Raw genomic sequence first — 15,804 nt, 5'->3', positions numbered from 1 at the left:
GTAATGTCCAAAATGAAAAGGTGCTCAGTAATTTCAATGCAAATCCGACCATTACATTTTATTGTGACAATAATCACCAAATTAATCGGTAATGAAAATAATCGTTAGTTGCAGCCCTGTCTGTGAGGCTTTACTAAATGCTAATATCAACATGCCAACATGCTCACAATGACGATACTAACATGCTGATGTTTAGCACATACAATGTTTACCGTGTTCACCATCTTAATTTAGCATGTTAGAATGCTAACATTTTAGCATTAAACACAAAGTACAGCTGAGGCTGATGGGAATGTAATAAGTTTTACAGGAATAGGACTAACTAAGATTTAGATTAGATTAGTATTCATCCTCTCTGCATTATGGACATCTTCACCAAATTCCGTGACACTCCATCCTGTAGTAGTAGTTGAGATATTTCAGTCTGGATCAGTGGTGGACAGGCCGACAACATACCAACATTGCCATCCCTGGAGCCATGCCGCCAGCATGTCTAAAAATAATCACGGCAAATTGAAGGTAAACCCACCCTTTAATGTTTGTAATACGTTATGGACCAGAGTGTTGGTAAGGGGCAATGTTGATGGTGGTGCTATTCAAAATGTCAGATTCATGACCTTCTGTCATCATGCAGGGGATTGAGAACAGAGATAAACAGTCTGTGATAGTTGAGAAGCTTCGCTAATTCCCTCTCAGTGTGCGCACACACACTCATAGTTATCTCATCCAGTATCACATCACCTCTGTTGTGGCTCACAGACATGTTTATCATTGCTGATTTATTCTTAGCTCATAACCACACATGCTGCTATCAGTCAAACTGTAATTGATGATTAAGGATGTGCATTCTTGGTGGATTAACTGACAGCAAACACACACTCTAGCCGGGGTTTGGTGTGTGTGTGTGTGGTGTAATATGTCCACTACTGAGCCTTACAAGTTTCTGTGTGTTACGATGGCAGCTCTAGATCACATATGGGTGGACTGTGTGTGTGGGTTTGCCACTGTTTCACTGTGTGCTATTTGTGGTTTCATAGTATTACATAAGAGCTGATTCTTTTCCCTCTTTCTGTTTTCCTTTTCCTTCTCTGTCTGTGGTTCATGTCTCTGTCAGGGAAAGAGTCAGGCATATTCCCACTCTGTCCACTCCTGCATGTTGTTCCTCTGTCTGTATAAAGACATGTGTTTTCTTCGTGTTATTGTATGTTCAGAGGTGAGTTTACAACTTCAAGATGTAGCAGAGTAAACAGTTTGTGCAAGTCAGGATGTCCATTACGAGTTTGCCGCTTGAGGGGGTTTGTTTGCTTCTGGCAGATCATGTCCTCTGCAAGACAGACAGGTTTGTCCTCTCAGCTGTACTGACTGATAAACAAGAAAACAAACGAGGGACAGGAGACAAAGGCAGGAATGTTTAAGAAAAACAATAGAGCATTTCAGATTGCAGCCCTGCCCAAAAACTCACTTCCTTTACCTTTTCTTGCATCTCGTTCTTCAGAATATTCTCATCCTCGTTATCTCTCACTCCCCTTTAATTAATGCTGTTTTCCATCTGCCATGCCTCTAATTTGCTCCAATTTTTCAGTCCCGCTATCACAGATTGAACAGTCTCTTTCTCTGTGTTCACCAGTGTGTGACATTATTTTTGAGTGTGTTCGTGCATGTATTCATCAATCTGCCTGCCTGTCTCTGTGGACCAGCTCAGTGTAATCAGTGGTAGAGCTTCTGCCTTTCTTTCCATGTTTTTCATATGTGAGCAATAAACAGCAGGAAAGGAACCTCAGAGTGCAAATAACAAGAAAAGCATCTCTGCTACTTCCTTTTTTCCCTCCCCTTACTAGATTAGTCATGCTCCATGTTTTTTCAAAGAACACATCTCATCTGACCTGGATGTATGTGTGTGTGTGACAGAGAGCGATGTATAAATGTGAAAGCCTGGACTTATAGTTACATAAGCCATCCGCGAGCAGCCTCAGAGGCACATGTGTGAGTAGGTGAAATTGCAGCGATGAGAGCTTTCATCCAAATGACTGTTTACTGTTGAATCTAGGTTTGCTATATTGATTTGTTTGCTGCCTGGCCTGGATATTTTCAGTGAACAATAGATCCTCTGTTGGTTTGGTCACACATCATGGAATTAACGGCTAAATGTCCAGTTCAGATGTTATCTGTGTGTGGATCTATAGTACATATTGTATACAGGGTACATTCTTAGTCCTTTCCATTCTTGTCCAACTTTGTTGTCTCCCTTTATTCATCCAGTGAAAATAGGCACGAGTGCTCTTTTTCAGCAAAAGCTTTGTGTCACAATCACAGTTATTCACGGTCTCTGCTGGTAGCTGCCAAGTAAACAAACCATTAACGACTCAAATTACCTTTCAAACTCATTGTGGGCTACCCAAACATGTCGGCAAGTCACATGTCAGTCAGTTCATTTACATGACAAATGACATAATGGCTGTTTCAAAGCAACATTAATCCCAAAGGATGTAGTGTTCCTGGGAAGCTGTTGAAATGTAGATAGTTAGGGCTTTACTGGATTTTACTTTATAGTTAGTTATAGTGAATTGGTTTCCAATCCAATCTCCTTACACCCTTTAAAATGTTTCTGTTGGCCTCATCATTTCCTCCCTTTCTTCCCCTGTTCTCTGTTCATCTCCTCTTTCTTGAAGACACAAACGGCTGGTAGTCTGTCTGTCCAGACATTTCTTTGCCTCTTAAAACAGGAAGCATTGCCTCTCCTCTGCCCCGTCTCTTCCCCCACAATAGACAAACCTCTGAAAGAATTGGGGAGGGGAGAGGCAAACTCCTGAGAGCGAGTGAGCAAATTAACAAACATGCCGAGTGAGCCGATGTCTGTTAACCAGCTGATCGTCCATCCAGACAGAGAGGGGAGAGAGAGGGGAGGGGAACAGAGAGGAGTGACTACTGATGCTCCAGTAATCTGCACTGTGTGAGTCAGGCAGCAACAGAGACAGCAGCAGCAGCAGCAGCAGCAGCAGTGTGAGACACATTTCCCTCTCACCAGCGTCAACAACACAGAAGAGCAGGATGGGAAAGCTGAGCGGCGGAGCAAGAGGAGGAAGTGAGCAAGCCATATAGAAAGCAAGAGGGGCAGAAGTTGACGTTAGGAGGGAGAGAGGCAAGAAGACGCATCGACAGCTTCTTTTTGAGAGTCTCCTTTCTGCAGTTGAAAGAAGGACTGTGGAAGATCACTGAACCTGATTGAGCAGTGGCAATCTAAACTAATCCAGAGGAAGAGGAAGTTTACTCTTAAATTTTTGAGGTGGCAGCCGGTTGAAGACTTGACGTGGTGCAGGGATGTCCTGGTTGTCTCCGGTCCAGTGGGCTAAATGGACATGGTCAGCAGTGACTGGGGGTGCAGGGGACGAGGGGCAGCCCAGATCCAAGGATGACGGAGAGGAGAAGTAAGAGGGCTAGGCCACAATGTTTGTGTATGTGAGAGAGAGAGAGACAATAGAGAGAGAGAGAGAGAGAGCGAGAGAGAGAGCTGGTTTACAGGTGGGTCTGTGTAAGAAATAAAAAAAGAGAATATCTCCAAAGGAGAGTGATTTTCTGTATTCGCTTCTATTTAAACAGCACTAAATTGATTGTGTGCATGTGTGGGTGTTCGTGTGATGACTGCAGATTCCCCTGAGTCATACTGACAGGTGGTGGATATATGCACACACACAGACAAAATGACTGATGCCGTGGTATAATCTCAGATTCTTTCCTATGCTGTGGGTCTCAGTGGCTGGGTCATGCTGTCATTGGCTAAAAACAGATTCTTAGTCAAAATACAGACACTCAAACTACTGTTTTGTAAGTCTGTGCTTTGTGTGCCCCATCCTGTTTCTTTATGAAGCACCAAATGCTGAGGATCTGACTGTCTAGGCCTGTTTTTATGTGTGTTTGAGTGTGTGTGTGAAGGCTGTTTAGCAGTTGGAGAACAGTTGCTGAAAGTTGGGGGAAGGGGGGAAAAAGACAGACAGTTTCCAAAGCTTTTGATTCTGTCCATTTCTAGTTTCTAAGTAACCATCCAAGATTGCAGGCATTGGGGCCATCACTGGGACGTGATCCAGTGTGTGTGTGCATGGTGGGGGGTGAGTTATGTATATTAGGATTAGCTCCGGATGGTGTATAGAGCTCCAGAGTGTGTGAATGTGTTTGTGTGAACTGGTATCAGAGTGTGGTTGGGTATTGGCGCTGAGCTTTGTTCCTTCGTGTGCTGTTTTTCATTAGAGTGCGGACGTTTTGATGTGTGTTCAAGTGGCTGGGAACGGGTACACACACACACACACACACACAAAACCACATACACTCTCACTCTCCCTGTCTCCCTTCCTTTTTTTCTCTCCACAGTTTGGAAATAAATTTGGGCTGGGTGTCTAGGCAGCTGACACCGCAGACCAAAAGACTCTGTGTTTTGTGTGTGTGTGTGTGTGTGTGTGTGTGTGTGAGAAGTCTGGTTGGACACAGTGTGTCCTTATTTAGGGACAAAGGATGCAGGTGGCCTTATAGGACCTCACTTCCTCTCCTCTCCCTTCCTCTGACTTCCTTTAAAATAAAAACAGCTTGTTTATTTTGAGCTGCTTGGGACTCTGAGATCTGTTGTTGTCACTTTAAGAAAACAGAAGCTTGATATTGGAAAGCCAACGCTTATTTGTTAGATTTCACACTGCAACACCCAACAGGGCCTTCTTTTTAATATGTACATCATTCAGACGCCGTTGGTAGCAGCTATATGTAGTTATTTAGATTGATAAACATTTTCAATGCGTCTCTGTTCTCAAAGACAGTAGACTGCTGTTTGAAAAGCCTTCTTCTAGCTTTAAACCAGCCGATGTGATTTGTTTTCATCACATGCTCTAAAGCACATCATGAGTTAACTGTGTTTTATGGATCATATTTGTCAGTTTCAGGAGATTTCATCTTCAATTTCAGATACCTGGCCAAACAGTAAAACTCAGTTGTAGCTCTGAGCTCTCTCTTGAAATCGCTTTGTATGTTTCTGTCTCTCTCTGTCTTTTATTTTTTGTGAGTGATGTTTTGTTAAGGTCTCTCTTTTCTCTCCACAGTTCAGACTCGGAGGGGACCTTTGAGACTCCAGAGGCAGAGTCTCCTGGTGTTGCGAAGCTACTGAGCCAACTGGACAACTCCAACCACACAGGTGAGATGGCTGAGCTGTTTGGCAGACCTAGGGCTCTTATAACCTGTCACACCTGAACAGTGACATTAGATATCCTCAGGTAGGCCTGGGTATGAAGCCTCAATACCTTTCTGGTACCAACTGTGTCTGTAGCACAGACTGAAAGCGCACATAGAGTGTTTCTTCAGATTGATAATCTTGTTTCCTTATTCTGATCAGATAATTCCTCTGGTTGAAAGTTTCACCTCTGACCACAGCAGCATCACTGAGGAGCGTGGTTGGGTGTAGTAAAAAAAAAGTATGCTTAGTTGCACCTGTATTCACACCCAACAGCGATGTCATAGTGTCCTGGGGTACACCTGTACATCACTTCACTACTCTCTAAGTAAACCTACCTTACCTTACAATACCCTGCCTGATTCTTTGGTGGCATAGGTGCGAAATTGTCCACTGTGAAAAGTTTACCTCATAAAATGGCCCAGATCAGGACTAAGCGTGAGGTCAGACAGCTACATATATAGAAAAAAAACTTTTCATTCCTCTCTATGCAAGATAAATAGCAGTTTTTAGTCAGCATCCTGTGGCTCGTGCTCACACTCTGTAGGTGCAAGCAAGTGTCCTGGGCATCGGCTAAAACAATGACGTGACATACACCTGACTGATTTACTGTGATTTCTAATTATATTTAGGACAACGTTATTCTCTGTAATGTTCCTATATTTTATTTGGACCATTGGCTCTGTGATACTAACTAGCTTACCGTTTGCAAATTACTGACAGCTAACGTTATGAAGCAAAAGTAAAATAAATGTAAATGAGCTCGCTCCTGTTGGCACAGACTTTTAAACCGGCTGATAAATGGATAGTTGATGAATCCGGCCTGTTTGATGCCAAAGAGGCCCACTGCTGTCCAAACCACAGCCCCCTCCCCTCCCCTCCCCTCTGCCCTGCTTTCACCCACACAGACACAAGTGCCACACGTTACCATGGCAATAGATAATCTGGAGTGCATCTTCTGTGCTGAAACAAATGCTATTATATCACTGATGTTTGCAAACTGTGTTTCTCTCATCTTCATCATCTTTCATTAAAGTATGTTTCAGATGACTGTTGAAATTAGACATGTTTTGATCACAGCATATTGGACGCCGTGCCAGACAATAATAGAGAGATGAATGTGTTTATTATTTAATCTAGTTTGCAGACAATAACAGTCTCATTTTCATGCTAAAACAGGCACGCACATGCTCTGTACAGAATCTGGGTTAGTCTCATAAATAAAAGATCAAAGTTGGAGAAACTGATATTCTGGTTCACTATAATTAGACTCTTAACGGCTCAGGGGGGAATCACTGTCTGTTCATAGGAACAACCACAGGCCACAATCTAACTGTATGTACGGTAGTACCTGGACGTAGCTGAAACCATAGACAGCTATTTATCTACCTGCATACTATCTGTTTCTCCCTCACTTCCCTCTCTGCCTCCTTTTCCTCTTTTGTCGAGTTGTGAAACTGTAATAAAGCCTGATGTTGTTTTTGTTGCTAAGCCACGTGGTGGTGTGTACTCTGCATGACTGGGTGTGGTTCCTCTACATCTGTTCCCTGTCTTCGAAGGGTGTGTGTGTGTGTGTGTGTGTGTGTGTGTGTGAAAGTACCCAGATTTTGAGTAAAAGCTTACATAAACTTGCATTAATTGAATGAATGTATTATGTAATAAGTCACACATCAGCCTTCAGTCAAACGATGTGAGAAGCTGAAACCACAATGACTTCATTCATGTTGTGTGCATGTTGAGAAGAATCAAGAGAATACAGGAGTTTCCCTTTTATTATTCTGTGTGAGTTTTACAGTTTGTGTGGGTGTATTTTTCAGTAACAGAGTCCTGCGTTTAAGCAGCAGTGTGACTCAACAGAGACCAGCGTGCTGCTGTGGTCGTTAGCTAGCTGTTCACGGGATGTGTGAGGACACAGGATGTGAAGTGCTCTGAGAGGAAGCCAGCAGCCATTTTACATCTTCTAACAGGAGAAGGAGAGGCCCTCAGTTCACGTTTAAAACTCTGAATGACAAATACAATCATTAAGTAGACACAGGATCGGGATGTTAAGTTTTTATTCTTTTAGGACATTTGAGGACATTGGAGGATGAAGATCTGCTTTTCTCTGAGTCAGCCCTGCACTGGTTCTGCTTCTACCTCTCTGATAAGAGTTTTTCAGTTGCTGTTTGCGTCCTCATCTGAAATTCTGTATTGTGGACTCCTTTCCTGTGTCCTATTCTGTTTGCCTGGTGTATACTTCCCTTTGGCCAGATAAAAATTAATTCTATCACTGCTATGCAGATAATATTCAATTATGCATCTTGTTTAATCCTCCTGTCGTCTTAAAGCGGCTATTTTTATATTAACAAATGACAATGTGAAAACAGTCTGTCAATGTGAAAGGTAGTAGTGATGAACCTACAGAATAACTCACTGTACACTACCTGCTCAGCAGACAGACAGAGTGTGTCACTGCTGGATGTGTAAGTAAGCAACTATTTGCTAACAAGTTTGCGATATCAAATTAAAAGGTGGTGACATGTCAATGTTTGTCCACCACTTGTGTCTGCTGCCCCCAAGTGCACAAAGAAACAGTTGTTTCAGGTTTAAGGGTAAAAAATTCATGGGTTTAACAGCAGAGGAAAACACCTAAATAAAACATTTTCAGCATGAAATTTTATGACTTTTAGTCATCAAGCTCTTATTTCTCTCTTGTTTCTCCTTCTTTTCCGTTAAATTTTCACTATGAACCAGGCACTGACTCCTTACCAACATGTCAAGTGTTTCATTTGGTCTGGATTTTTCGATCTGACAAACATTGTGAAACTCATACCCATTGTCTTCACATCCCTGGATAATTTTCAAGTGGTCCAAATTTCTCCTGTTATACTATTAACCAGGTTCTCTAAAAGGTCTTTTGTCACACCAATGTTGATTTCTTTACACTCACATTCAGAATTCAATTCAAGATCCGTGTGATCAATTGTATAGCTCTTCTGGGTCAGGCACCTGCCTAGGTTAGAGATCCAGCAGGTCTCTAAGGTCCTCTGATCAGGGTTTGTTGGTTGTTTCTCACACCAGACTGAAAATTAAAAGAGGCTGTGTTTTTAAGGTTGTGGTTCTTTTGAACCGTTCCTTTTGACTGACCCTTTGACTGTGGTTACTGATCCACCTGTTTAGACCTGCCTTTGTGTCATTTTTACTTACTTGTTTCTCTTCGCTTTTCACAGTTCTTCCCGATGTTACAAACCACTTTCTGGATAAGAACTCCAACCAGGATCTCGGCCCAGTATCATCCCAAGAGGTTGATTCCCTGAACAACCTCACCAACTCCTCACCTAACAACTTAAGTTTGGACCAGAACCTCAACCTGACCCTAAGCAGCAAACCCAGTCCTGGAGAGGGCCTCTCCCCATCCAGGGGGACACAGCTCCAAGTTCCCCGGCCCCCATCCCTGTCCGTCATCTCCCCGCTAAACAAACCCGATCCTTCGGAGGTGGACGACGAGGCTCCGGTGACGTCTGACTCAAGCCCGGACTCAAACTTGATCCCTGGTCATGACATTTGTGTGGACCCTGACTTGCTTAATGGCAACATGAACTCTGACACTGTGCCGTCGAACACAAAACTGACCTGTGAGACCAGCAGCACAATCATCACGTGAGTAAAACAGGCAGTCAGTCGCTAAAACTGAACTAGTCTCACAGATTTCCAAGCTGAACAAACGCTGCTCTCTCTTTTATGGCCGGAGGGAACATTAGTGAATGCTCGCTATTGTTCACAACCTGAAGTGATCAAAGTGTTCCCATTTTAACCAACTGTGGTGGCCTTTTGTGTGTCTTCAGTTCTGTCAGCTGTTGTTTCTCTCCTGCACACCCACTCATTCCTTACCAGTGTTATTATAGTTTTTAATTTTTTTATTGCTGTTAGTTTTCATTTTATTTTAGAGATTCAGTTCACTTTTCAGTTTTCAGGATGATTTGTTTTTAATTTGCTGTTTTTCAGTGTTCACCACTGGATGAAGTATTTTTAACAACTATTTTGTGTTTGCTAACAGAAAATGCTCTTTGAATGGTAAAGGGAAGTTAAAGTGTCAAACAATGCCCTCTTGTGGCGTTTTTCCAGTGAGGTTTCTGTTAAAGAAGAATTATGATTCACATCTCTATTATAACACCTGGATAATTGTAATGCTCTGCCTTTTGTGACTTATACAGAAGTAACAATCATTGCTGGTTGTCAAGTTCAGTTTTGTGCACAAAGATAATCAGATTCAATAGAAGTTGGTTCAAATCAAGTGACATCACTGCTCTTGTATTACAACGTGCACTAACATTAGATTTTTATCTTTATTTATATTTTCAAGCTGAATTAATGGTTTTACATGGGCAGTACAATACTTGTACAGGAACAGGGTCTTATCGCAGTCTTAAGATACAGTTCAAATTCTCTGTACAGTTTATGTGACAGTTGCTGTCCAGTCGTTCTTTGTTGGAGGATTTGTCATTAGGATTAGCAGAAGTATTTGTTCATCCTGAACCACCATAATGAACCGTAATAATGTAACAAAAGAGCAACTTTTATTCCAAATATGTTCAGTATTTCTTTAATCTCTTGCCGATATGAAAATTGTTTTGAAAAATTGTTTTTAAAAGATTGAAATTTCACTGTAGTTTCATATTTTGTTTTCAACAAAGTTTTACTTTCCAGTTTAACCAAAAGACTCTCACCTGTCCACTTTTAGTCTTTTTATTTACTAAACTATAATAACCCTGCACTCACCTTGTGTTTAACCTAACCCCTGTCCCATCCTCTCCTGTGTCTTTACTTCCTTTTCCCTCCAAACCTGTCATTCTGTTTCCCTTCTCTCTGTGTGGCATCAGGACTGCTGAGCAAGTCCATTTCCTCTGTGTTCTGTTGTAAGTACTGTATAACTGTGTGTCCAGACGTGTGTGTGTTTGTAACTTCAGTCCTTGCTGTTCTTAATACAAGTCCAGGCTCACTCCACGGCCTGCTGTGTCATCCACCTGACCAAAATTTTCCAATTGAAGATGACAAACGGTGTATGTAGTAGATTTAGAGAGTAGAGGAGAGAGAGAAGGCGTTTTCGGACCAAACAGTTCTGGGGACTCTCTGAGAGGAGCTGATCACTGGAGCTCCCCGAGAACTACATCCCTCTTCAAGGGCTTTTATTCTGTTGCATTTGCACCGCCAATAGGAACGCTGAAGTGGACCAATCACATATCACCTCTTGTGCTGGGAGAGTATCTATTCTGAAGTAGGAGCTAAAAAAGTCCCTTTAAACGGCGTTCTAAGAGCTACGATTGTTCCCAGTTCTTGCAGTGCGAACACAATAAAAAGAGGCGGGGGCTCCTCCAACTGTACTTCGAACTATGAAAACGTTTTTCCGGTCCGAAAACGCCCAGTGTTGGTGAAAACACTGTAATTCCCTCTAATGCTCTGTGCAACTGTTGCTCTTATTTCAGTTTGGCAACGATCTCCTCCATTAATCTGCTTTTTCTTCTGCGTAATTCAGCACTTTTAGCAGAGCATGCGACTCAGCACACACACACACAGAGCAGAGCAATGAGGTCTGGCTGTAAGGCTTTCTGTCTGTCCTGCTTTCTCTTCTCATCATTACTCCTGCCCACATGGACACACACACACAGATATGATCTGGTTAGTGTTGACACTGATGTTGTTATTGACCTTCACACTCAGGAACTCCTGTAAAGTGAAGCAGAACCAACCGATGCAAAAGGACTTCAGCGGGCAGGTAAGAGTTGACAATGTGTCTACATCTCATCTGACTCGTACGGCCGCAGTTTTAGCTCTTTTCACACAGTCAGTGTGGTTGATTGTGTTTGCTGCTGTTAAAGGATGAACATCACGGAGACCACGCCACAGACGAGGAGAAGTTGGCGAGCAGTGGTGTCAAACCAGACAAGGACGAAAGCAGTGAGTAAAAGGATCAATGAAGATTGATTTTAATGTTGTGCTCATGTCCACATGAGAGCCTCCCAGTTACAGTACACACAGTAACTATACTGCAGTATGCAGTAGTGAAAGCTCTGTTATTACTCAGCTCAGTGAGGGACTCTACTGTACCCAGATCAGATAACTGGATGTTAATGTTTAGACAACATGCTTTAGTATCCCCTGATCAATACCGGACAGCGATAAGCATATCTTTGTCTTACTGTTACAGACACACACAACTTGAATCATTAACTTCACACATCGTTTTGCTCTGCATTGAAACTTGTGACTGTGTGGGTGATGGCAGTACAGTGTGTTTGCTCTGTTGTGTCGGTTTGAGGAGAGCTGTTGCACCTGTGTGGTCACATTGTGTTTTTTTTATTGTGAACGCTTTTCTGGCTTTATATGACAGCATCCCAAACCAAGACAAGCAATTCCCAGAGATGTACTGAGTTGATATTTGTATGAGTTTGAAAAATGAACAGATCGTACACACACACAGAAATCTGTCATTGTAAGAAGAAGTGCCCTGATACTTACTTTTTGAAATAAATTCTGCAACACATGTCTTAACTAGTCATTTAGGCTCCTTGTGAGTCATAACTACAGTGAAAACAAAGTGCCAGTGATGTGAGTTTATTTTAAGGCAAGACTTGTGGTAATAGAGTGATATTTATACTGAGAAATACATTGGGTGTCGCTTTCTTCCAATTCAAGACTGCCATGTGACGTCAGCACCCGAGGACTCAGACTGCTGCTCTGTGGTAAGTAAATATCACAATTGATCACATCCATGTCCTTTACCCTACACGTGCTGTGCCACGTTTTATTTATTTATCGTCATAGCGGTACAATCATGCACATTGTCAGTCACATTTTACATTTTTCATCTAAGCAATAAAAGCAAAATGATGCTGCCAGTGACCACTAGGTGGAGGTGAAGCACTCTTTTGTTAGTTAAACTAAAACATCAGTTTAGACGTGTCGCAGCATTACATTTCACTTTACAGTTCCACAGTAAATGAAAAGATGTTCTAGTAAAGTGTGTTGTGATTTTAAGATGCAACAGACTGCCCAGTTTTGTGTTTGGAGCTACCTGCATTATATCTAAAGCTGCAGTATGATCGCCTGTCTTGATATGATTGCTGCACTGTGCTGTAGGACAGCAGAAGGTACTTAGTGTCTGCCACCATGTTCATGTACTCAGGTGACAGATGGATTTAGATTATCGTTCAGGAGATTAGAATATGACTGTCATAATCCAGGGAAGGACAAAATGAGAGGGAGAGACGGGGGAGGAGAAGAAGAAGGATTGAGATGTGTCAGAACGTCAATTGAAAGGCAAGAGGGGTGCGGGGTTAAAAAATGAGAATGAGAGCAGAAAAATGATGAGAGAGGAATGGAGAGAAGGAGAGAGCAGGAATACAGTGACGTAGAGAGAAATATGATATGTTCAGTATTGAATAACAAGTCAGAGAGCCTTCAAGTGCTGAAATACTCTTATTTCATTAGTGTGGTATGTCTCAGTGTTGTTTTATATTGTTTTACTAAGACAAAGCTGATTGAGTGTTCAGGTAAAATTGGCTGCCATGAATCTGGTGTTAAATTAGGTGTCAAACAAAAAGTCAGAATTTGCAGTTTAATAAACTAAATAAATGTTCCTTTCTGTTTCTTTCTACATACATTTCTATTTTTTTCTATTTTACAGCTTATAAACGTAAACATTTTATACCAAACAGCAGTATAGTTTGCATTGAAATTATTTAGAATATAAGAAGGTCGAAAAAATATTAGAAGACACAATATTAAACAGCAAGCCAATGATAGTGTAAAAGGTGTAGGTTTATGGCAGTATTGGTGAATGCTACTTGCCAAAATGAACTAAACCAAGAAATTCTTGAAAGGTTTAGGTTATACTACTGGACGTACAATAAAAGATGAAGGTTGACATGACTGATTTCCCTCTCCCCTCAGAAGTACGAGGACCCATGCAAGCTGAAGAGCAAGTCAGGGGGAAGTGAAATGGAGAAAACAGGAAGTCAGGTCCTGGATTCCATCTGCATTAGTGAGGCAGAAAAACAGGCCGTTCTCACCCTCATCAGAGAGGAGGTGAAGACTTTTATCACACTCATCCAACTTGAAATATGTCATCAGTGTGGTGGAAGGTTTTCTTTGAGTTCTGCTCACGGTAAACGTCTCTTTTTAGATCATCGCTAAAGAGATGGAAGCCAACGACTGGAAGAAAAAGTACGAGGGCAGCAGACAAGAAGTGACTGAGATGAGGTTAGAAAACATGTCGCTGCAGGAGACCACCGCTGGTTGACTTTGAGGGTGGTCATGTGAGGTTTTGATAGACTGAAACATTAACGCAATGAAGTGGTGAAGAGGGGATTTTTGTTCTGTGCAAGATGTTGCTTGCCTCACATTTATGTATCCCAAAAAGGTAAAATAATGGAGACTTTGGGGTTTCAACTGGAAGTAAATGCTACCTGTAAGACCCACCAGCCTGTCAGCCTGAGGTTACATAAGACTTGTCATGTGTTTTGTCTTATTACAGGAAGATTGTTGCAGAATATGAGAAGACAATCGCTCAGATGATTGGTGAGTAGAAATGTTAAAAGATAGAGGTAGAATACTCTACCAGAACATTTCAACTGTGTGGTCACAGTTTTTTAGTGCCACAAAACAAACATTTCACTCATTTCATCTCAAGTCTTTTCTCTTTATTTTGGATGTATCCCTGTTTATGCGTAATGCAATCAGTTACCAGACTGAATACAAGAAATAAGTTATTTAGCACTCCACAATAATGTCTCCTTCTTCTTCGCTCCTCTCAGAGGACGAGCAGCGCAACAACCAGAATTCCCAGAAGGCTTTGCACGCTGTGACGACAGAGAAGGAAGCCGCCCTGTCAGACCTGAACTCCGTGGAGCGCTCTCTCTCTGACGTGTTTCGACGTTATGAAAATATGAAGAGCACCCTGGAGGGCTTTAAGAAAGTAAGGGGTCATAGGACAAGTTCGTGTACAGATAATAGCTCAAGGAAGTTTCAAGATGAGGTGATCAGCTGATAGTAGCACAAATAGGAGCGCTGTAAGAGGATTAAGGTCAGAATAAAGTTGGAAAGTCTCCTGTGATTAGGGCAGTGGTCGCCCAGAGGTGACAGCAGCAGGGGTTTACATTGAGGGTCACTAGATAAATCTGGGCCTCAACTCAATAAATAACATACAGTTCTCTTTCTCAACAACTGCCGCAGAAAACCCCTTCCATTAAAGCAGTTTACCCCCAAACCCTGACCCCCAGTTGACCCGCAGCTGATTTAGAGCAGCTGCTCGTGGGCAAATGGAAAGCTGTGGTGGTTTGGGCAGCTTCCAGGAGTAAATGTGTACAACTTCAGGAATTCAGAAAGATTAAGAGCCAACAATGTTTAAGACTCACCTGTATCTTTTTTACTAGACAAGACAAGTATAAGGATAATGTAAGGATAGGCAGTGTTGCATCTGCTTTCTGTGTGTGTGAGGGGGATAGATAAATAACCCTGTAAATAATCCTTTGTTTCCTCGTACAGAACGAAGAGGTGCTGAAGAAGTGTGCTCAGGAGTATCTGGCCAGAGTCAAGCAGGAGGAGCAGAGATACCAGACACTTAAACTCCATGCTGAGGAGAAACTAGACAAGTATGTAGAGATTGAAAGGAAATCTCATTTTCCTGTCAAGTCGGTTATAACAAACTAAATACTTTATCGGGTTTGGGATGCTGTCATATAAAACGCCTTTTGATTTCCCTCATTTCACTTATCTCTCAGGGCCAATGAGGAGATTGCTCAGGTGCGTACAAAGGCGAGCTCGGAGAGCATGGCGCTGACCGCCAGTCTGAGGAAGGAGCAGATGAAGAATGACTCTCTGGAACAAGCTCTGCAGCAGAAGGTAACAGGCATCCTCATCTTCCTGCACACTAAACTTTTATCTCCCAGTAATACACAGTACGACATATTCACTGTGTTTTTACTGTGTTGTAATTCAGTAGAGATGTATTAAATGCACTTATTCAACCTTTGTCGTGTTGTCATAGAATCAAGAGATCGAGGAGCTCACCAAGATCTGTGATGAGCTGATAGCCAAAATGGGAAGAATAGACTGAGAGACACTACCTGTGAATCAGCCACTACCGTCCCTCCGGTCCTGCCTAACAGTGACGCCCTGTGCATGTCCCCCCCAGCCAAGAAGCAGCTCTCATACCCTCTGCCGTCCCTGCATCCCAGAGACTGCTTATGTACAGATGTCTAAAGTAACTTCCTGTATACTACAATTGCACTACATGTGACCAGAATTGAGGCGCTTCTGTACACGACTCTGTTATACATATGTGGTCACGTTCTTTTTGTTTGCATTTTCGCTCATTATGAAGCCATCTGGACCTCTCGTGCTTTTGTTCATCATGCCAGTGAGCAACAACCTGCTTGTGACTCACATAAATTCCCAGCAGCTTAACAGCTAAATTCCCAGCAACTTCTCCAGCAGGATGACATCATGCAGCCTGGGGCTGTGTTAGAGTTGCATTCAGGCATACAGTATATTTCGATGGGCTTTGACACGGATTGTTTTATATTAAAGCAACAATCCATAAAATGTATTTTTCTATGAAG

General features: G+C 42.2%; 1 protein-coding gene across 1 annotated transcript; it reads left to right on the top strand.

Moving 5' to 3' along the window:
* Positions 1–3,269: 3,269 nt before the first annotated feature.
* On the top strand, positions 3,270–15,299 carry LOC139284557 (transforming acidic coiled-coil-containing protein 1-like). The gene is made up of 14 exons (XM_070904862.1): positions 3,270–3,425; positions 5,079–5,170; positions 8,416–8,845; positions 10,066–10,101; positions 10,904–10,958; positions 11,062–11,139; positions 11,872–11,925; positions 13,139–13,270; positions 13,368–13,444; positions 13,719–13,762; positions 13,999–14,159; positions 14,729–14,835; positions 14,965–15,085; positions 15,231–15,299. Exons 1-14 carry the CDS (start codon positions 3,319–3,321, stop codon positions 15,297–15,299), a joined length of 1,563 nt encoding a protein of 520 aa, XP_070760963.1. The 5' UTR covers positions 3,270–3,318.
* Positions 15,300–15,804: the final 505 nt, after the last annotated feature.

Source organism: Enoplosus armatus, chromosome 4, assembly GCF_043641665.1.
Source record: "Enoplosus armatus isolate fEnoArm2 chromosome 4, fEnoArm2.hap1, whole genome shotgun sequence".
Classification (NCBI taxonomy): domain Eukaryota; kingdom Metazoa; phylum Chordata; class Actinopteri; order Centrarchiformes; family Enoplosidae; genus Enoplosus; species Enoplosus armatus.
Note: the sequence above shows the minus strand (reverse complement) of the source record. Positions and strands in the feature narration are given on the sequence as shown.

Excerpts from the sequence above, each read along its gene's own strand:
- LOC139284557 (XM_070904862.1), top strand. The coding sequence starts at position 3,319 with ATGTCCTGGTTGTCTCCGGTCCAGTGGGCTAAATGGACATGGTCAGCA. Across the intron at positions 5,171-8,415 it reads GGACAACTCCAACCACACAG|TTCTTCCCGATGTTACAAAC; the intron begins GTGAGATGGCTG and ends CGCTTTTCACAG. Across the intron at positions 10,102-10,903 it reads CATTTCCTCTGTGTTCTGTT|GAACTCCTGTAAAGTGAAGC; the intron begins GTAAGTACTGTA and ends CTTCACACTCAG.